The 22114-nt window shown below is 38.0% G+C and overlaps 2 protein-coding genes and 1 non-coding gene across 8 annotated transcripts in view; 2 read left to right on the forward strand and 1 right to left on the reverse strand.

Moving 5' to 3' along the window:
* GTF2E1 (general transcription factor IIE subunit 1) overlaps positions 1–18668 on the reverse strand; it is a 34988-nt gene extending 16320 nt beyond the window's left edge. The window contains exons 1-3 of one of the 4 annotated variants that reach the window (XM_033855783.2): positions 18364–18488; positions 15942–16025; positions 13491–13968 (exon numbers count right to left, since the gene is read on the reverse strand). In XM_033855783.2, the coding sequence (XP_033711674.1) occupies positions 13491–13938 (448 nt within the window). In that variant the 5' untranslated portion in view covers positions 13939–13968; positions 15942–16025; positions 18364–18488. Of the gene's footprint in view, positions 1–13490; positions 13969–15941; positions 17663–18363; positions 18493–18546 lie in introns of those variants that run through there. The other 3 variants (XM_033855785.2, XM_033855786.2, XM_033855784.2) reach the window with 3 other exon arrangements.
* LOC117312250 (small nucleolar RNA SNORA70) lies at positions 6034–6163 on the forward strand. Its single transcript, XR_004526508.1, has one exon. It is a non-coding gene; the product is annotated as a small nucleolar RNA SNORA70 (small nucleolar RNA).
* A 105-nt stretch (positions 18669–18773) lies between the features above and the next one.
* Positions 18774–22114, forward strand: part of RABL3 (RAB, member of RAS oncogene family like 3) — a 38843-nt gene continuing 35502 nt past the window's right edge. Inside the window, exon 1 of one of the 3 annotated variants that reach the window (XM_019922777.3) lies at positions 18774–18879. In XM_019922777.3, coding sequence (XP_019778336.1) covers positions 18834–18879 — 46 coding nt within the window. In that variant the 5' untranslated portion in view covers positions 18774–18833. The remainder of the gene's footprint in view (positions 18880–22114) is intronic. The other 2 variants (XM_073804193.1, XM_019922776.3) reach the window with 2 other exon arrangements.

Below are 22114 nucleotides of genomic sequence, written 5' to 3' on the forward strand. Positions count from 1 at the left end.
AGAAAAAGAAAATTCAGGTAGTGTCTATTATGCTGGCCAAAGTCTTCTACTTAACTGTTTATTCATCATTTTAATTATGTGAGTATTCAGTCAAGGGAACAATGAATAAATACAGGTAAAACCAAACTGGAAAAAAATGTTTCTCCTCCTTAGTTTAACAAGAAGAAAATGCTTTGGAAATTTATCATAACTGAGGAAAAGGGAAGAGGACATTATGGGTCAAATCCCCAAATAATTAGATATTACTTGGATTGTGGTTCTTCCTTCTTCGCTCCAAAATACACAATGAATAGGCATCAGCTAATGCCTAGAGTTCACTGTCAAAGATTTATCAAACATATTAATTGCAACTGGAATATTACTCAGCCATTTTCCTACCAAAAATAAAATCAATCAATCAATCAAAATAAAAGAAGCCCAATTGTTTTGATATGCTACAGGTGCTGCAGTGCTGAAGCAGGAGTCATGCTGCAGCCCAAGTCCTCAAGGCTGGCCAAAGAAACAGGCAGGATCAAACCTTCCCTGCTGCAGAGTTCTCAATCCAACATGGCACAATTAACATACCAAGGATTTCCCACATTCTGCCTCCCTAAATCTTGCTAATCATCTTCTGAGCTGCTTTTTTGGAGCTCACATTCTACTGGGGAGTAGTCAAGACAAAAAATAACATCAGAGGTTGATAAGTATAATAAAGAAAAACAAAGCAGGTGGCCTCCTAGAATGAGTTTGGGAGTGTTCCTCCCCCTGCTATATTTTGGAAGAGTTTGAGAAGGATAGCTGTTAGCTCTTCTCTAAATGTTTGATAGAATTCACCTGTGAAGCCATCTGGTCCTGGGCTTTTCTTTGTTGCAAGATTTGTAATCACAGTTTCAATTTCAGTGTTTGTGATTGGTCTGTTCATATTTTCTATTTCTTCCTGGTTCACTCTCAGAAGGTTGTGCATTTCGAAGACTTTGTCCACTTCTTCCAGGTTGTCCATTTTATTGGCATATAGTTGCTTGTAGTAATCTCTCATGATCCTTTGTATTCCTGCAGTGTCAGTTGTTACTTCCCCTTTTTCATTTCTAATTCGATTGATTTGGCTTCTCCCTTTTCTTCTTGATGAGTCTGGCTAATGGTTTATCAACTTTATCTTCTCAAAGAACCAGCTTTTAGTTTTATTGATCTTTGCTATCGTTTCCTTCATTTCTTTTTCATTTATTTCTGATCTGATCTTTATGATTTCTTTCCTTCTGCTAACTTTGGGGGTTTTTTGTTCTTTTTTCTCTAATTGCTTTAGGTGTAAGGTTAGGTTGTTTATTTGAGATGTTTCTTGTTTCTTAAGGTACGATTGAATTGCTATAAACTTCCCTCTTAGAACTGCTTTTGCTGCATCCCATAGGTTTTGGGTTGTCGCGTTTTCATTGTCATTAGTTTCTAGGTATTTTTTGATTTCCTCTTTGATTTCTTCAGTGATCTCTTGGTTATTAAGTAGTGTATTGTTTAGCCTCCATGTGTTTGTATCTTTTACAGATTTTTTCCTGTAATTGATATCTAGTCTCATAGCATTGTGGTCAGAAAAGATACGTGATACGATTTCAATTTTCTTAAATTTACCAAGGCTTGACTTGTGACACAAGATGTGATCTATCCTGGAGAATGTTCCATGAGCACTTGAGAAGAATGCGTATTCTGTTGTTTTTGGGTGAAACGTCGTATAAATATCAAGTCCATCTTGTTTAATGTATCATTTAAAGCTTGTGCTTCCTTATTTATTTTCATTTGGGAAGATGTGTCCATTGGTAAAAGTGGGGTGTAAAATTCCCCTACTATGATCGTGTTACTGTCAATTTCTCCTTTTATGGCTGTTAGCATTTGCCTTATGTATTGAGGTGCTCCTATGTTGGGTGCATAAATATTTACAATTGTTATATTTTCTTCTTGGATTGATCCCTTGATCATTATGTAGTGTCCTTCTTTGTCTCTTATAATAGTCTTTGCTTTAAAGTCTATTTGGTCTGGTATGAGAATTGCTACTCCAGCTTTCTTCTGATTTCCACTTGCATGGAATATCTTTTTCCATCCCCTCACTTTGAGTCTGTATGTGTCCCTAGGTCTGAAGTGGGTTTCTTGTAGACAACATATATATGGGCCTCGTTTTTGTACCCATTCAGCCAGTCTATGTCTTTTGGTTGGATCATTTAATCCATTTACATTTAAAATAATTATCGAGGCCACCATCACCCTGATACCAAAACCAGACAAAGATGTCACAAAAAAAGAAAATTAGAGATCGGTATCACTGATGAACATAGATGCAAAAATCCTCAACAAAATACTAGCAAACAGAATGCAACAGCACATTAAAAGGATCATACACCATGATCAAGTGGGGTTTATCCCAGGAATACAAGGATTCTTCAATATACCCAAATCAATCAATGTGATACGCCATGTTAACAAACTGAAGGAGAAAAACCATAAGATCATCTCAATAGATGCAGAGAAAGCTTATGACAAAATTCAACACCCATTTATTACAAAAACCCTCCAGAAAGTAGGCATAGAGGGAACTTACGTCAACATAATAACGGCCATATATGACATACCCACAGCCAACATCGTCCTCAATGGTGAAAAACTGAAACTATTTCCACTAAGATCAGGAACAAGTCAAGGTTGCCCACTCTCACCCCTATTATTCAATATAGTTTGGGAAGTTTTAACCACAGCAATCAGAGAAGAAAAAGAAATAAAAGGAATCCAAGTCAGAAAAGAAGAAGTAAAGCCGTCACTATTTGCAGATGACGTGATACTATACATAGAGAATCCTAAAGATGCTACCAGAAAACTACTAGAGCTAATCAATGAATTTGGTAAAGTAGCAGGATACAAAATTAATGCCCAGAAATCTCTTGCATTCCTATACACTAATGATGAAAAATCTGAAAGAGAAATTAAGGAAACACTCCCATTTACCACTGTAACAAAAAGAATAAAATACCTAGGAATAAACCTACCTAAGGAGACAAAAGACCTGTATACAGAAAATTATAAGACACTGATGAAAGAAATTAAAGATGATACAAACAGATGGAGAGATATACCATGTTCTTGGATTGGAAGAATCAACATTGTGAATACGACTATACTACCCAAAGCAATCTACAGATTCAATGCAATCCCTATCAAACTACCAATGGCATTTTTCACAGAACTAGAACAAAAAATTTCACAATTTGTATGGAAACACAAAAGACCCCAAATAGCCAAAGCAATCTTGAGAAAGAAAAACGGGATCTGGAGGAATCAGGCTCCCTGACTTCAGACTATAGTACAAAGCTACATTAATCAAGACAGTATGGTACTGGCACAAAAACAGAAATATAGATCAATGGAACAGGATAGAAAGCACAGAGATTAACGCACGAACATATGGTCACCTTATATTTGATAAAGGAGGGAAGAATATACAATGGAGAAAAGACAGCCTCTTCAATAAGTGGTGCTGGGAAAACTGGACGGATACATGTAAAAGAATGAAATTAGAACACTCCCTAACACCATACACAAAAATAAGCTCAAAATGGATTAAAGACCTAAATGTAAGGCCAGAAACTATCAAACTCTTAGAGGAAAACATAGGCAGAACACTCTATAACATAAATCACAGCAAGATCCTTTCTGACCCACCTCCTAGAGAAATGGAAATAAAAACAAAAATAAACAAATGGGACCTAATGAAACTTCAAAGCTTTTGCACAGCAAAGGAAACCATAAACAAGACAAAAGGACAACCCTCAGAATGGGAGAAAATATTTGCAAATGAAGCAACTGACAAAGGATTAATCTCCAAAATATACAAGCAGCTCATGAAGCTCAATATCAAAAAAACAAACAACCCAATCCAAAAATGGGCAGAAGACCTAAATAAACATTTCTCCAAGGAAGATATACAGATTGCCAACAAACACTTGAAAGAATGCTCAACATCATTAATCATTAGAGAAATGCAAAGCAAAACTACAATGAGGTATCATCTCACACCTATCATAATGGCCATCTTTAAAAATCTAGAAACAATAAATGCTGGAGAGGGTGTGGAGAAAAGGGAACCCTCATACACTGTTGGTGGAAATGTAAATTGATACAGCCACTATGGAGAACAGTATTGAGGTTCCTTAAAAAACTAAAAATACAACTACCATACGACCCAGCAATCCCACTACTTGACATATACCCTGAGAAAACTATAATTCAAAAAGAGTTATGTACCACAACGTTCATTGCAGCTGTATTTACAATAGCCAGGACATGGAAGCAACCTAACTGTCCATCGACAGATGAATGGATAAAGAAGATGTGGCACATATATACAATGGAATATTACCTAGCCATAAAAAGAAACGAAATTGAGTTATTTGTAGTGAGGTGGATGGACCTAGAGTCTTTCATACAGAGTGAAATTAAGTCAGAAAGAGAAAAATAAATACTGTATGCTAACACATATATATGGAATCTTAAAAAAAAAAAAAAACGGTTTTGAAGATCCTAGGGGCAGGACAGAAATAAAGATGCAGACATAGAGAATGGATTTGAGGACACGGGAAGGGGAAGGGTAAGCTGTTATGAAGTGAGAGAGTGGCATGGGCTTATATATAATACCAAATGTAAAATAGATAGCTAGTGGGAAGCAGCCACATAGCACAGGGAGATCAGCTCAGTGCTTTGTGACCACCTGGGGGGTGGGATAGGGAGGGTGGGAGGGAGACGCAAGAGGGAGGAGATATGGGGATATATGTAAAAGTATAGCTGGTTCACTTTGTTATAAAGCAGAAACTAATACACCATTGTAAAGCAATTATACTCCAATAAAGATGTTTAAAAAAAAAAGAGATAATGGCTTAATGTTTCTAGACAATTCTATGAAAAAAATTTGAGTAAATGTTTTTTACTTCCCCTCACTCAAGAAGCTTCCAGGAAAAACAAAACAAAACAGAAGACAATTCACAGTTCCATGTTAAAACCAAGTTACTGGGACTAGAATCACTAGGATTTTATTGAAATAAAGAGGAAACAAACTTCAAGACACATCACTAATATATGGTATTAATTTTATCACTCTGTAAAAATCCAACCACTGTATATATCTTAGGAGTCAAATTTGGACGTTGGTTCCCCTCTCACTGAATATTTTATAGATTATGTATATATGAGGAAAGGGAGTAAACTGGAGAGCTTGGGAAAATAAGACTGCCAAGAATCCTAAATATTATTCCCCATTATGCCACAATGTGTTTCTGAATACGGCCTAATTCAACATAGCATATTTTCTATACGAACACTACTATAACAAGGTGTTTCAGTTCCTAACCTAGGATTTCAAATTAACCAAAGTGACTAACATTATCTTCTAAAAGCAGTGATAAAACATCCCCAAGCTTCTCTATACTTTTAAAATGTCAACTATTCTCCAAATCAAAGGGTGCTTTGAAATTAGAGTTGAAAGAAACCATATATGGTATAGAATAGACTGAACTTATCATTTTACATATCCTTAAAAAAGACCTACAATGATTATAGGATTTGCCCAGGGAATAGTTACTAACATAGCCCAAGACTGGAAGCCAGCCATGGCTCTGGAATCCTAATACACTGTCACTTTGCTGTCTTATAGCCACTGCTTAAAAAACAAAACAAGATAAAAAAAAACCCTCTGAAAATGACATACCCACTGAAAACACTGATTACACAAAAAGACCCAATGTAATAAGTGCTCTGAAAAACCCTTACAATACTAACATAAGTTGGTCAAGCATTAATAACCAGAGCTGTTATAACAACAAAATATTTAATTAAGAATCACCTTCCCTGGGCTTCCCTGGTGGCGCAGTGGTTGAGAGTCCGCCTGCCGATGCAGGGGACATGGGTTCGTGTCCCGGTCCGAGAAGATCCCACATGCCGCGGAGCGGCTAGGCCCGTAAGCCATGGCCACTGAGCCTGCGCGTCTGGAGCCTGTGCTCCGCAGCGGGAGAGGCCACAACAGCCCGCGTATCACAAAAAAAAAAAAAAAGAATCACCTTCCCTGTGGAGGCCTGGTGTGCAATGGCTACAAACACAGCCTCCTGGGCGGTGTACAGCCTGTTGCTTATACAGGTTGCCCTAAGGGACCTTGGAGACAGCGCTTTCCGGTGGACATTCATGTCTGGATGCTGTCCCCAATCTGGACTCCAGACAAGTATGTACAGTGGCTAGGGTCCACATTGGCCAAGTCATAAATCCATCCACACCAAGCTGAACAAGGAGCACGTGACTGAGGCCCAACTCACGGCCAAGTTCATGTTCCCTGGCCACCAGGAGATCCACATCTCCAAGAACTGGGGATTTACTAAGTTTAATGCAGATGAATATGAAAACATGGCGGCAGAAAAGCGGCTCATCCCAGATGGCTGTGGGGTCAAATACATCCCTAGTTGTGGTCTCCTGGACAAACGGCTCTCACTCATGACAGCTTTGGCACTGTCCCCTCCTTACTCATGCCCACCAATAAATCCTACTTTCCTGTTCAAAAAAAAAGAAATCACCTTTCTTTCTCAGATTTCAAAAAGGCTTATGGAGGAGGGAGGGTGAGGTGGGGTTGGAGACATAAAGTGAAACGTTATATAATCATAAAACTTACCAGTTGTCAACACAGAAAGGTGGAGAGAATAGGGACTGGGTTGCGCGGGAGACCATAGAGAAGAAAAACTAGGTTTGCCATTTTAGTCTATCTATTTTTCTGTCAGTTGAGTCTTAACAAGTTTACATTCATATATTACTTACGTATTTTTAGAAGAAAGAAAACAAATGTTATTTTGAATTCTCCAAAAGCACTCAACTCCCTTTAATACACAAAAGTTACACAGTCATTCTTAGGATATTCTTTGAAAGCACTATCAAGTCCTCTGTTAAACCTTTTATAACTCAAAATGTTCAGGGGTATATATATTAAAATGTTAAGCCAAATACTGAAGTCTCAAAAAGTCACCCTTTATTCTAATTTCCAAAATTATTTTATAAAGCAAATTTCTTCAGTTTAATTGGGCAAGGGGAAGTGTGTGAAAAAAGGAATTGCTATTATAAAATAATAACAGACATGAGAGGAGCATAGTTAAATATTTTATAGAATTATTTTACCTATAATAAAATGGAATTTGAAAAATCATCCTTTAGCGATTCCCTGTAGAACATATAACACTGTAAAATACTCATTTGCATGCAAAAGGAAAAAAATAGAAGTACGGTTAATGTATTTTTAATTTCAGAAGATCTCAAATGTATTCATAATGTACCCAATACAACTCTACCCCCAAAACTCAATTTAATCAATGAAACTGGCTTCTGTCCTTCCTTAACTGAACACATCTAGGTTTGGCCTAATCATGCATTATTCCTAGATTCTGGAACTCATTATAAAGGGGAAAAAAAGTATTATGCCTGGGAGGGAAAACAATAAACTGAAGTGTGGTACTTGGGTGAATACTGAAGCTTATATCAATAATAAATTCTCTGAATTAGGCCCAAATCAAATTCATCTCAACATGCAGTGAGCAGGCAAAAAGTATGTGGTTTTGATATGACTATTTGAAAGACAATAATCAACAGAATGTTATATGCCAGCATCAAAACTAAAAAGCAACTTTTCACAAATAAGTTTGTTCCTATGTAATCAGCTTCAAAATACAAAAAAGATAAAACACAGATGATTTTTTTTTTAAGTTTTCAAACCCTTAAAACCAAGAGCAACAAAAGTTTTAAAAAATGAGCCCTAAAGCTTTTGCTGGAAAGTGAAGGGTAGCAGAGGGAAGACATCTGTTTCTTACTATTTTTCCATAACTAGTTTTTTGTGTTTTTTTTAACTCATTCTAGTAATCACCTTCCTTCTGTCCCATCATCAGCCTCCTCAAAATCCACACCACTGAGCTTTCCAGTATAGTTTCTAATGAACCCATCCTGGGCAAAGATTCCAAACCAGCAACTGAGCAAAGTACTCCTAGAAAGATTTCTTTTAATGTTTGTTTGTCTGTGTTTTTAGCATTTCAGGAATTGGAAACACTGCTTATAAGACATCTTCTTGCCTTAAGTAGAGAGAGATGAAAACAGGAAAAAGCCTGCTCTATGAAGGTGAGCATGAAGGAAACAAGTCTTCAGAGGCTCATGAATACAGGACCCTGACAGTTTTAAAATGTTAGGTTAAAGGAACTGAAGAGGAATTTCAATGATGTGGGGATCAGGAAACTGATGTGTCTAAATCAAAAAGCATTCCTGCAGTCACAAGCAAAAGAGGGACTCGTGATTTAACACCAAACTTAGAAATGAATATCCCAAGTAGATAAGGACTTTACTTGAATATTGAGGGACTCAGAACTAACCACTGAAGAGGTCTGTTTCCATTGTTGGCTTTTTTTTTTTTTTTTTTGCGGTACGCGGGCCTCTCACTGTTGTGGCCTCTCCCATTGCGGAGCACAGGCTCCGAACACGCAGGCTCAGCGGCCATGGCTCACGGGCCTAGCTGCTCCGCGGCTTCTGGGATCTTCCCGGACCGGGGCACAAACCCGTGTCCCCTGCATCGGCAGGCGGACTCTCAACCACTGCGCCACCAGGGAAGCCCTGTTGGCTATTTTTAAGAGTTATTTATTGGACACATTTTAGAGTCAGTTTTTAAAGACTTCTTTTACACTAATCCTAAAATCTACCTGACTCAAAGTCTTTTCCCTGGAGCCACACAAAAGCTGAATCTCCATGAAAGCTATCTTATCTTCCCCAGTACTCATTTAAAACATTCTGGAAATCTATATGGCCCTACATTTATTTATTACTTTGTAAGATCCTCCAAAACCTAGAGTATAACAGACATGTGTGTGTGTATCCACACACATTTGATGAGTTGAACTAGATAATCTCTTAGCTCCTATATATAAGATTGTATTAAACAAACATTTATAAGATTCCTTTTTTTAAAATTTAACTTACTTCAAAGTTTATTTAAAATGGGATCCCCTGGTCTCTAGGTGAATTCAGTAATAGGGGCTCCCAAACTATTTCTAATTCAAACACCTAACAATTTTACCCAACCCACAATAAAACTACATTGCCTTATGTGCCTTTACAGAAGCTATAAAACTATATTTTTTCACCTAATATTCCCACTGCTGAGAATCCTTAAGGAAAAACTTTAAAAACAAGAATAAAATGCTATATATATAAAAATATTCAGTGTCATATCTATACCAGCAAAAAAAAAAATACAAAGTGCCCCAAAGGAGTGGAAAGGAAAACAGGAGAGAAAATCACACCTAAAAACATATTTAGAACACTAGATAGAAACAGGACAGTTGGTACATTAAGGGACCAAGAGATCACAAACTATTCTTGACTATGACTGTAATTATAAATAACACGTAAAAGGGTAGTGGTTTTGTCATAATTTTTTCTATTCAAAAATTTTTCTGGCACCATGGTTACATAATTTTTAAATTAAAAATGGAAAATATAAAGCTATTTCCATATCATCTAACTTTAACACCTAAAAAGAAAATACAGGGCTTCCCTGGTGGCACAGTGGTTGAGAGTCCGCCTGCCGATGCAGGGGACGCGGGTTCATGCCCCAGTCTGGGAGGATCCCGCATGCCGCGGAGCGGCTGGGCCTGCAGCAGTGAGAGGCCTGCGTACCACAAAAAAAAAAAAGAAAAAGAAAAAAGAAGAAAATACAATCTCCCCCTCCCTTTTGGGGAAGCATGTTGCTGAATTTAACTCAGAAGTGTCATTAATGAAATCACTGTGGTTGAGATTGCTATAGTAGAAATGCTATGTCTCTTCACACGGTCAGAGCCTTGCTAAATCTAAAACATGCATTTATGAACCACAAGATGCTATTTTGCTGATTGATGGATTTCATGCCATGCTACCTTTGTTCTGATTACATAAGACCCCCATATTTCAGAAAATAAAACAGCTGATTTTGCCTGATTAAGTTTCTGAAACCAGGGACTAGTGGGCAAAAGCTAGGCTCTTCCATTTTAATAAAATTAGCAGGTGGATGGACCTAGAGACTGTCATAAAGAGTGAAGTAAGTTAGAAAGAGAAAAACAAATACCGTATGCTAACACATATATATGGAATCAAAAAAAAAAAAAAGTTTCTGAAGAACCTAGGGGCAGGGCAGGTATAAAGACACAGACGTAGAGAATGGACTTGAGGACACGGGGAGGGGGAAGGGTAAGCTGGGACGAAGTGAAAGAGTGGCATGGACATATATACACTACCAAATGTAAAACAGCTAGTGGAAAGCAGCCGCATAGCACAGGGGATCAGCATAGCACAGGGGATCAGCTCGGTGCTTTGTGTCCACCTAGAGGGGTGGGATAGGGAGGGTGGGAGGGAGATGCAAGAGGGAGGAGATTTGGGGATATATGTATATGTAGAGCTGATTCACTTTGTTATAAAGCAGAAACTAACACACCATTGTAAAGCAATTACAATAAAGATGTTAAAAATAAAATAAAATAAAATTAGCTATACATATCAAGCATCAAACATTGGGAGAGTTCAACCCCAGAACACCAAAGGCAAAATCTAAATGGAAAGTATGGAAAGAATCTACAATTTTCAGGAAAAAGAGAGGCGGGGGAGGGAAAAGCTATAAACTGAAGTAAGAAAATTGCTGGTTTATGTGTGAATTAATGCCGGTAAAACAATTCTTGCTGGACCCAATTTCCTGAGCCCAGAATTCCTGGATACTCATCTAGGAGTCACTACTCTCTGTCCAGTGGCAGAGTTGCCCATATACTTGAGTTAAGAACTTTTTATCAGGGAAGAAGTAAAGCCTAGAAGGCTTCAAATCTAATTCCTAAGTACCCCCAATTGCTAATATAAACCATAGTTTATAAACCTAACAACTGTTGACATTGGAATGGAGATAGAAGCCCATTAGATACCTCCATCACTGGTCAGAAACACCATCAATCTCCAATAGCAACCAAGAAATAGAACAGCTTTGTACAGCACTGGCTTTGAATGAAAACTGTAACTATTAATTTAAAGAGAGAATAAATATTACAGCAGAAAAACTTCCCTCCTCCTCTTCTGATACACATACCAAATGTTTATTTCTCGTCTTCTTCAAAATGACGGGGAGAGCAATGAATACTGAGCAAAACAGGAAGGGAACAGAGGGAAAAAGACCAAGATTTTTAAAGGGAATGTATAGAAGAACAAGGGAGGGTTGTCAAGGTACTAATAGTGGAAAAACAAAACAAAACCAGACTGACAAGGAGGCTGGGGGGTCTAATATCACCCAATTATCATATTCTCTCTGTAAAGGAAAGTCCAAATGAAAAACCAAATTATAATCAAAAGGCAAGTATATTCTCATAAAGAGCGTTCCCAATAATTAAGAATTTTCAATCATGGTATCTCAAGCTTCACTGAGACATAACTGCCAATTAAGTTGACTATTAGTGCTGGCTGTTCAGGGCATCCTCCCATGAGCGATACCAATGTAAAGTGACTTACTCTTGCTGTCCTGAACCCCTTCTTTCCACCATCATGTTGACCGTAACCCTCATATTAAGAAAACAGTCTCTGTTCAGACTGGCCACAAAACAACTGTTTCAGTTTTAGCTCTCTTTCATAATATGTTTTCACGCTCCCTACCCTATCTCAATTCCCTCACACAAATAATCTTGACTATATTTGGTCAGGCCATCTCTTCCACAAGCCACCTGTTAATTACAACTAATTTCATTCAGATACAAACCCTAGGTAAAATTCGAAGAGCATCATGAATCAAACTCCTAAATACTGATATATAAGTAATGGGATAACTTCCTTTTAGAAACTTTCATGAAATTAAATAAGAATCAAGTGATACGTAAATGTAGTAGAAGCATATTCCTTTAGATTACCCTCTCTGAGGGACTGGATAACACCTTCACTGCAGTCAAGAGTGACGAGGACGACCACTGTAACACCAACATCTGCAGAAAATCAAAAACCAAAACCCAGAGCTCCTTAAAGAAATCTGTTAGAGTGAATAGCAAAAATCATGAGACTTTTCTAGTCTATTTTGAAAGAGCTCCAGATATAGTCTACAACCCTCCTCTATAGTACACTCAAGCAATTCTTAGGTTGGCTAAGATTTTCTCATAACCAAGACCTCTCCTAGTTAAGCCCTTTCAAGGTAAATAGTTAGGTTCAGACAAATTAAACATTTAAGACAAATGTGAATTCTTTAAATGAATTTTCATCCAAGATGACTGCTTCACAGTAAATAAGGGGAAAAAAAAGTCATAGGCCATCACTGCTCTTTTTGTGAATAATCTTAATTGATATCAGCATTATTTCCCATTAAAATTTTTAAAAATTCTTTAAAGTGTACAATATATAACATATACAAAATTAAACATGTACACAAACCTGTAATTTTTTTATAATAAAACATTTCATGTGTAAAAGCTTAAATTATATTTTTCAGATAGTTATTTTAAAGTCAAATCTATGAACTAAAAAGTAACCTATACTCCTGAATTCAGCCGTAACAAAGGGACAATCTAACCTAACAGCTGTGATTCTTTCTATAGATTTTTACAAATTTTTAACACAAAATTGATCCACTTGAGTAATTAGTAAAACTATAGTCTCTTTTCCAGTTTACAAATAACAACATAACTATACAACCTAGCACTTTAAAGTGTCCCATGTTAATGTTAGACATGTATTTTTAGAAAAAACATGCTTTGTAGATTCTGTGTTGATTAGAAAAATCCTTAAAACTAAAGTATTTAATTAAATGAAGCAATTTATAACTCCTGTTGATGATTCGCTTCCATTAATGAATGGCTAAGAAACTAAATATCTGTTGTTAACTTGGAAAAAGTGCCCCTCTTATTTCATCTGGCTAACTTTTACTTATTTTTTAGGTCCCCGCTGTTTAAACTTCTTTGAGAGGCCTCCCCAAATCCACATTAGATGCCCTAGTTATGTCCTCCTAATAGCACTTTGCACTTCCACTAACAAAGCATTTAAGTTCTAATAATACGTATTTATTATAACTGTCTGGCAGTGACTGGCACAAGTAGGTACTCAAATATTTGTTGAATGAAGAGCTCAAAAGTAAACTTAGTAAAGTCAGAATAGCCTCAAAGTGGTAGAGAAAGTCAACCCTTTAGATTAGGCTGCAGTTGTAAATAAGGGATGGGGGTAGAAACAGAGGTAGAGGGCTATGGGTAAAAGAACAGTCCATGGACGAGTACTCCCTTGTAAAGGAGAAAGGCTTTGCAACAGCTTCTAAAAGTAGTATGACAGTCAAACAGGACATTAAGACTAAGAATAACTATATGCTTACTTACACCAATATATCCATTTTATAATGATATATATGATCAGTTTAAAAACTAGATGAATCAACTTAAGAAAAAGGTTACATACTTTAAAAAGTTACTTGAAAGATTCATAAACTGGAACAATCTCACCTGTCATGGGATCAAAGAGCTGATTAGCTTCTAAATCTGTAAAAGTACTACTACAGACGGGACATTTGAAGGAAGCCCGGTTGGTGGAATCTCTCTCATCAGTTTCAATCCTCCTTCTCATGTGGTCCAATTTATATTTTACCACATTAACAAGAGTACGATAATTGATAAAGTAGTAGTTGTGGCGAGTGGTTTTCCCATCTGCAGCAGTCTCTACCCTCATTCTGCACTTGATGAATTTGTCTCCCTTTAAATTATTCAAGACTGATCGAAGTTGCTTCCGATCAAACTTGAGCAGCTCCAGCATGTCCTCCTCTTTCACACAGGGGTTTCGGATCAAGATGTCCAAGGCCAAAGCATGCTCAATGCCATAAAACCCCCGGATCACATACTTGGCTAACCGCTTCAAAGCTGCAGGAACCTCGGTGAGGACATCTGGATCTGCCATCTTTAGCAGCAAACTTCAACTTTAAATGTACTGAATTCAGGAAAAAAAAGAGAAAATTAGCTAGGCATAAGGACAAAGTAATCATTTTAAATCTAGAATAATCAACTCATTAGGTAGTTGGTAATCGCTATTCTTGGAGTGCCACAAAGGTACTTACAACATTGTTTTTAAAAGACTTATAATGCTAAGCATTTAACAGAGAACAAGACTTTCCTCTAGAGTACACAAAAGATTACACCTTGAAAGCTTGACATATTTCTTAAATGGTTACTTTCATGACCTACTGTGTGTTTAATTCCAAAAATTAACATTACTTATAGCAATGATATACTATATCAAGCTCACTTTATTTCAGAAAGAGAAACTCAAAAATCTAAACGAAGTCTCATTATTCTTAATGCTACAGATCTTTGGGAATGCTGGGGAAAAAAAAGAAAAAAACCCTGAGAAACTTAGCAGTTAGCCTAGTTTTTTAAGTGCCTTTATTTCTTTTCTTGAGTAAAAATTTTCTACCAAGATAGATTCTAGGATGTTTTACATAGTCATGCTCTCACAATAAAATCACAACAAACCAATAAATGCCTAAGTAATCACCAGCTGGGATGTTTGGCAAAATTACTGTTATAAATCTGAAAGAAATTAACAATTATATCCAGACAGCTTTACCAACCTTGAAAAGTTAAATGAGCAAGTAAGCAAATGCTATACGGTTCTAAAAAACAGTAACAACAAACACCAAGATATCCTTAAATACTGGATCCCCTGCAGGACAAGTAGAAGCTAACTGTACCCAGAAAGCTGTCTTCTAGAAGCCCAAACTGGCATGGGCTAGACTTTCATGTGGTTGTTAAAAAGCCTGGGATTTGGAATTAGAGTCAGATAGCCTTGTTTAAGTGGCTGTGTGATCCTGAGCAAATCCCTTAACAACTTGAAGCCACACTTCACGCTCTGAGAAATAAGGATAATATCAACTACTTCAATGAGGTGGTTGTGATGAATAAATGAGAATGTAATGTGCTTAGGAAGCACCTGTTAATAAAGACACCATCTATATCAATTTAATACATCTCAAACTAAAAACGGCCAGGCACACAGACTATATCATACAGACTATATCAAATGAAATTTCCCTACACTATAAGGAAATTTTTAACAGCCTTCTGAATTACTTCCATAGGGAATATAGTGTTATTAATACTAGTTTCTACTGAATCTTTTATTTAAAATCAGTAGTTATCAACCCTATCACCCTATTTTATAAGAAACAGTTTTATATCCACAGTACTATTCTAAAAAGATATTCCTAAATAACCAATGAATACACATATGGTGGGGGGAGGGTGGTTATAATACCCTACCTTTAATAAAGGAAAAATAAAAGGAAAGTCAGTTATATTTTGGATTGTGAATACTCAGGCATGACTATATATAAGAGATAACGAAGTAGCACCTAGGTCCAAACCTGTGGTCCTAGAGCCTTCCTGTCATCCCAAGGCTTAAGGATGCCAAGCAAGTGCCTGGGTTCAACACCAAAGTAGTAGTATAACACACTGCCATGTGCATTTTATTCTTTCCAATTTGGCCTATACATTGAACTTGAACCTAGTTTTTGGGTTTTTGTTTTGTTTTGTTTTACATGGTCAACAGTTGGCAGAACACAATATGTGGCTTCGGAAACAGACCAAAGGATGGTAGACCAATGTCAAAGTAACCTACTTTTCCAGTATTATTTCCTACTATTGTACTCCCCTCCCTGACCTTCCACCCCATATACTCCATTTTCCGGGCCAATGGTTCTCAACCCTGGCTGTAAAGCAGAATCATCTGGGGAGCATTTAAAAATACCCACCCTGGGCCCCATTCCCAGAGATTCTGTTTCAGCTGGTCTGAGCAGGTCAGATTAGGCATCACACTAATTTTTAAAGCTCCTTAGGTGACTCTAATATACAGAATAAGTCCCTGACCACTGTTACCAACAAACTGGGTACCTGACTATTACATACCTGGCCAAAGCACATCCTGCATGGGGAGGGCCCTGTGCCACATCATTCAGCCTGTTACCTTTGCCTGAAACACCCTAGGGGGCCCTAAAGATTTGAGAAAGGGAGTGACATGAGGACTCTGCAGTCCAATAGTTTTAGGTTTTGAATCCCAGTTCCACCATTTCTTAGCCTGTGAACCTGGAAAGTTCTCAGCTTCAGTTTCATCAGATTAACAGTGCCTTCCTCATAGAGTTGATGTATGAGATTAAATGAGATAATTCATGTAAAGTGTTTGACTTTCAAGGCTGGCATCGTAAGAGTTCCATTAAGTACTGGCATACATAACAAGACTCCCTACTTAGAAAAGTGACTCTTACAACAATTTGAGAAATGGGCTGAAGTAAGTGAAAATGGAGGCACTGTGGAAACATTAAGAGTGATAGTAATCAAACCTAAACTACGAAAGACAAGAAAAAATTACAAGAGGACAGGATGAATGAAACTTATTAGAGGAACAAAATCAAAAGGACCCAATAATACATTGGAAATGGAGTTACAGAGTAGGGAAATTTTAAATAGCTATTTGGGGTTTTTCTCCCAAAATTTTATTGGGATAAAATATACATAACATAAAATTTACCGATTAAGTATTTTTAAGCAGACAGTTCAGTAATGTTAAATACATTCATAATGCTAACCAACTATCACCACCAACCACTTCCACAACTCTTTTCACCTTGTAAAACTGAAACATTATACCTATTAAACAATAACATATAGCTATTTGTTTTAAACCAGTGTAACTAGAAAAGTACTACTATGAGAAAGAGGTTAACACCTGAAGAGGAACAGGTTTGGAAGAAACGAGGCATTCATTCAGTTTTAGTTGCTTGTCTTTGAGGAAATAACACAGAATATTACTGTGAAGATGTCCTGCAGGTGGCTGAACAAATGAAACTGGAACTCAGCAAAGAAGTCATGCTGTGCCACCTTGTTCAAAATCTCTACACTCTAAAATCCTCCTTCCTGAACATTGTGTTCTCTCCTTCACTGCCTCTACTCCCTCAATTATGCCAAATCTCCTCAATCTCTGGATTTCGTAATACTGAGATGAGAGGTCTCAAACTGGTAGCCTGTGCCACATCGTTTGACTCAAAGAATGTTTTGAAAATTTTCTGAATTTGTGGTTAACATTAAAAATCATGAGATTTCACATCAATTTCAATTTTTTCAGGCCCTCTTGAGAACTGCAAATATCTGCAGAAAAAAATGAGACCATGTTCCCACATGGAAACAATTAGCTAAAGAGCAGCTGACATTTTTAAACAGAGAAGGAGCTTGGCTGGCCTCTGGAGACTTTGCAGTGTGTGACCTCTGGGGGCCAGGCCTTGTTTCTTCTTCTTAGCCTCAGAATCTATCAGTCACCTCCCAGCCTCACCTACCACCCTACAGCCCAGACCCCCAAAGGCAAGTTGGTTTTGCTTTTGAACCCTATGTATTCTAATCATACAAACACCGGGCAACAGAGTTGGAGAAACAAAGTTGAAATGAATGCATTCTCTGTGCTTGGTCTACCCTCCTCAGGTTTATCTCCGGCCACACTGGCATCCTCTCAATTCTGTGAGCCACACACGCGTTCCCTACTTCCAGGCCTTTGCACATGCTGTCTTCTCTGCTCCCACAGCTAAGCCCAAAGTCCCTTCTCCTAATCATCCTTCACATCTCAAATGACATTTCCTCAGAGACACCTTCTCAGACTTCCCTTAGTGGCTCAGAATGATCCCCCCCCCCCTTCACATGTTCCCATAGTTCTTTCCCCTTCTTCGCTGCAGTGAATAGACTTATACTTTCTCCATGTCTACCTCGGAGACCAGGAGATTAATCTTGTTCACCACTGACTTTCCAACGTGCAGCACAGCTGGTCTAGTACTTCCATAAAACTTTCAATAGGTCTCGTAAAGCACCTTTTCTTCAAACATGCCCACCCTGCCAGCTTCCCCCCAATTCACTTCCTCCACTGCAGCTTCCAGAGTAGAAAAAGATAGGGTATTGGAAACCCTCTTCTTAAACTTCAAATGGTTTTAAGGAGGTGAAAGCATCAAATTCGTGATTGTAAAGGATTATGCTGACTGCAGCGTGTAAAAGAAGGAAGGAGTGGATGTGGGGAGTCCTGTCAGATTATTTCAGTATACTTCTATTCCAGTTCCAGAAGAACTTGTATTCTACACAACCAACTGGCTTTCTCGGCTACCATATTTCACGGTACTCTCCACGCCTTCATACATACAGTGGCATATCACCGCGAAACCTCCGGACAAGCTGGCCTCCACGAGCCCGGTAATGTTTACCTCCTCCCCACTGTGACACCCCGACACCCTAGATCCGCTCGGACTCTACCAGCTGAGTCCAGAGGCCACACTCGGCGCAGCCAAGCCCGTCCTACCCGAGGTCGCACATGGGCCGCTCCGGGTCAATAGTTCTTTGGAAACCAAGAAGAGAACCGAGTCAAGAGAGCAGCTAAGGGGGAGGAGGCTAGCTATGGAGAAAGGAGCGAAAAGGAGAAGACACCCTGAAAGGCGGCGCCGGGCCAGGGAACCGAGAACAAGGAACAGAGAACAAGGTTTACCAAGGCGAATCCTCGAACACTCCCACTACAGCTTCCCTCAGCGCCTCAACTACTGGTTTAAACGAGCCACGCCACTTGTGCGACAAGGAGAACGCCCTATTCCTGCGACCAGCTTTAGCAACCACCCGCTACTTTTAACTAGGCGGGCCAATCAGCACAGTGAGGCCTTCAATCAAGACAGTCACGCTCCTATTGGCCAATGACATTGAAGACTCCGCCTTCCAATCCCAGCTCTGATTGGCCTATAATCCCGGAATAGGCGTTAACCTCAGGAAGGCAGTGGCAAGATGGCGTCCCTGGATCGGGTGAAGGTACTGGTGTTGGGAGACTCAGGTGAGCCGCTTAACCCACCTCTGGGGCTCCCGACACTTTTGAGTTATCCGAAAATCCTCCCCTTTCACTCTCCCTTTACACACACACCGACTAACTGACTCCGGCCCGTGGCTGAATTCCCTCTTAAGGCCTAAAGACTACACTTCCCAGAGGACTTTGCTCAATTTAACGGAGCGGCGGCATCGCAGGGGTGGGGGGCGCGGAGCCGGGGCCTTTCTCTGTTTTCGCTGGTTTCTACGTCGGTTTCCAGGGCGACCGAAGCCTAGTGATCCTTTGTTTTAAAAGATCTGCGGAGGTTGAGTGTTGTACTGGGCGCCGTGCTGAGACAGAAGTTCGGACCTTGCCTTTAATAGATTTTGTTAATTAAAGAAATCAAATGTGCACTAAGAAGAATGACACTGTTCCAAGTGCTTTGCATATATTAACTCATTTAATCCTGAGATCAGTCCTATTATCCCATTTCACAAATGACAAATCTCTTTTAAAGAGATGTAAATGACAGAACTAGTTTGAGCCGGGAGTCCACGTACTTAGAACACTAACCCATATTATTTCGTGAAGTATCAGGTGGTAGACCTGTTTTAGTCTCAACTGCGCTTCTTTTTTCTTTGTTCTGTTTAATCTTAATTGAAAAACTGTTATGTGCTAGGCTGGAAGAAATAGAAAAAATAAGATAAGGGCCATTTTATGAAGCAGCTAGGACTTAATGCTGAGCCCAGTTTAATCCTAGTGTTAAAATTCTTACCTTGGACGCTTGAGAACAGGAGTTGAAGTCTGTGTTTCTATCTCCCCTTCACTATCCTGTTTCTCATACCCTCCACTCCTAAGCGTCTTAAGAACTTGGAATAAATGTTAACCTTGCATTTCATAGATGTGCTTTTCTGGAGTTGACCTTTGGATGTCTGCTTGAGCAAAGACGTTGTGTCAGATGCTTGGAGGTGGAGAGGACATACCCCAAAGAGCTTGAAAACTAGCCTTACCAAACTGAATAAAATTGGAGGGGGGAGGAGGTTGAGAACATTTTCACATTGCCTGAAGATTATTTGCATTGCAAAGTATTTTACAGAGAGCATTATTTAATATTCCCTTCAGAAAGTTGCATTATGAAATTCTATGAACATAATCCAATTTATGTCAACTTTAGCATGAAGTGGTGCTGAAGTTAATTTAATAAAAGCACTCAGTTTTACAGATAAAGAAAGCAACAGTGGTCTAAATGGTCTTCGTAGGAGTATCACCAAGTAGGATTTAGAAGAATCCAGAGCTAACACAGTTCTTCATGATATGTGAAGTGGGTGCTTTCTCTCATTTATAATTACCTTTCTATTGCATCTAACAATCGCTTCATGTTACATCTTGCTCAAACTAATCGATTTATTTTTTTCCCAAAAAAATTATTTCCCTATTATAATACATGGCAAATGCTGAATTAGGTGCTGGGGATATAACTGTGGAATCAATGCATTACACAACAGCATTGAATTGGCTGCTGTATTAAATGTGAAAAAGTGATCAGGCAGTTAGTAAGCCTTTTAAAATTATTATTATAGTTTAGTTGTAAAACAGAAGACAGAGCTATGCCCACCAGGAAAGTGATTGATCTTGTCACACATTCACTGTTGTTAGGCTATATGTGCAAAGTCAGTTATTGTCTTTTTATCAGTTCCCTTTTAACAATGATTTGCTGTCTTACAAGTTAGAATATACTTTTTACATTTCATCTGCCTTTGTATTTAAACTTCAAAGTTTACCTTGAATAAAGGCTCATTTCCCCTGTGAAATTTTGAGGATTTCGCAAATATATAAAGGAATGACTAGGGATTTAGAAATTTGTTTGTATCCCATAGAGATATTTGATAATTTAGTAAGGAATCCTGAAAGTCTCTCTAACATGCACACACTCTTTTCTCTTTGTTCCTTCATATGTAAGGGATGAGCTTAATACATTACCAGCTCTGTTTGGAGCTGGCATTTATTTGATTATATTGAACTTTTTTTCCCCAGCAAATCAAGTGCATTCTTTTGATCTAAGTTAGTTCTAATGATGAAAACATTGAATCAGAATTTTCCAAAATTCTTAAAGTTAACCACTATTCTTGGCACTTCTGTTGTTCTTACTGTTTAAAGTTCATCCCATGTTAGCTAACTCTTATCACCCAATGCAGTTAATTCATGGAGAGCTATACAATATTATTACATAGAGCTGTTTACTCTGACACAGTTAAGCTTAACTAGAATTTCAAGACTTGTATCAAGCTGATAACTAAATGCCTAGTTATATTCCTCCAACATAAACAAACCTACATGTAAACACAAAAATCAACAATATGCCCTAAAGGCCATAGATATCAGATGCAATGCAGTAAATAAAATACAAAGCTCACTTTGAGTAGTCAAAAATCTTACGTGCCTGTATGTAAAAAAATAAAAGGAATGAAAGGGAAATCTGGGGAAATGTTTGGTTCAATTACATGAGCAGCTAGTATATGAAGAGGTCATGTAAATTGACAACAGTAAAACCTAGTAGATAAATGGGCGGAGCACATCAATAGATAATTCATAAGAGAGGAAAAACAACTGGTTAGCAAAGATGAACATAATGTGTATCTTTACCAGAAGGTAAAGAAATGCAGACTAAAGCAAGATGTCACTTTTTTTTCTCTTATAAGCTAACAAAGATGAAAAAGCAACTACATACTGTTGAGGTGAAACAAGACCTGCAGGCTTATGTGTATGGCGGGTGGCATAGTAACCAGATAAACATTGTCAGTGTATATCAAGAACTTTCAATGTTGATTTCGGTTTACATATTAATTTCACTTCTGGGAAGGTATACTAATAAAATAATTTTAATTTTAAACGAAAGTGTAAATAAACAGAAATCTTTTCTTAGCATAATGAAAAGTTCAAAGCACCCTAATACCTAATAATGAGAAAATGGTTACATAAATCATTATGTCTCCTCTCTGAACTACTATGGAGACATTAAAAATATTTATGAAGATTCTGTAATAACATGGAAATTTTTAGCCACTAAATAAGTACTAATTAAGGCCCTCTCTGAGTACTGGAAATAAAAAATGAGTAAAACCCAGTCCCAGGCCTCAAAGAACTTAAAATCAAGCAGAGTGAGTAAACTCTATAAACAAGCAAGTGTAATAGTGTATTTTAAGTGCTCTATAGAGAAATGTACAGTGTACAGCGGAGATGCAGAGGATGGTGGGTGATGTGCTTA

This window comes from Tursiops truncatus, chromosome 4 (assembly GCF_011762595.2).
Source record: "Tursiops truncatus isolate mTurTru1 chromosome 4, mTurTru1.mat.Y, whole genome shotgun sequence".
Classification (NCBI taxonomy): Eukaryota; Metazoa; Chordata; class Mammalia; order Artiodactyla; family Delphinidae; genus Tursiops; species Tursiops truncatus.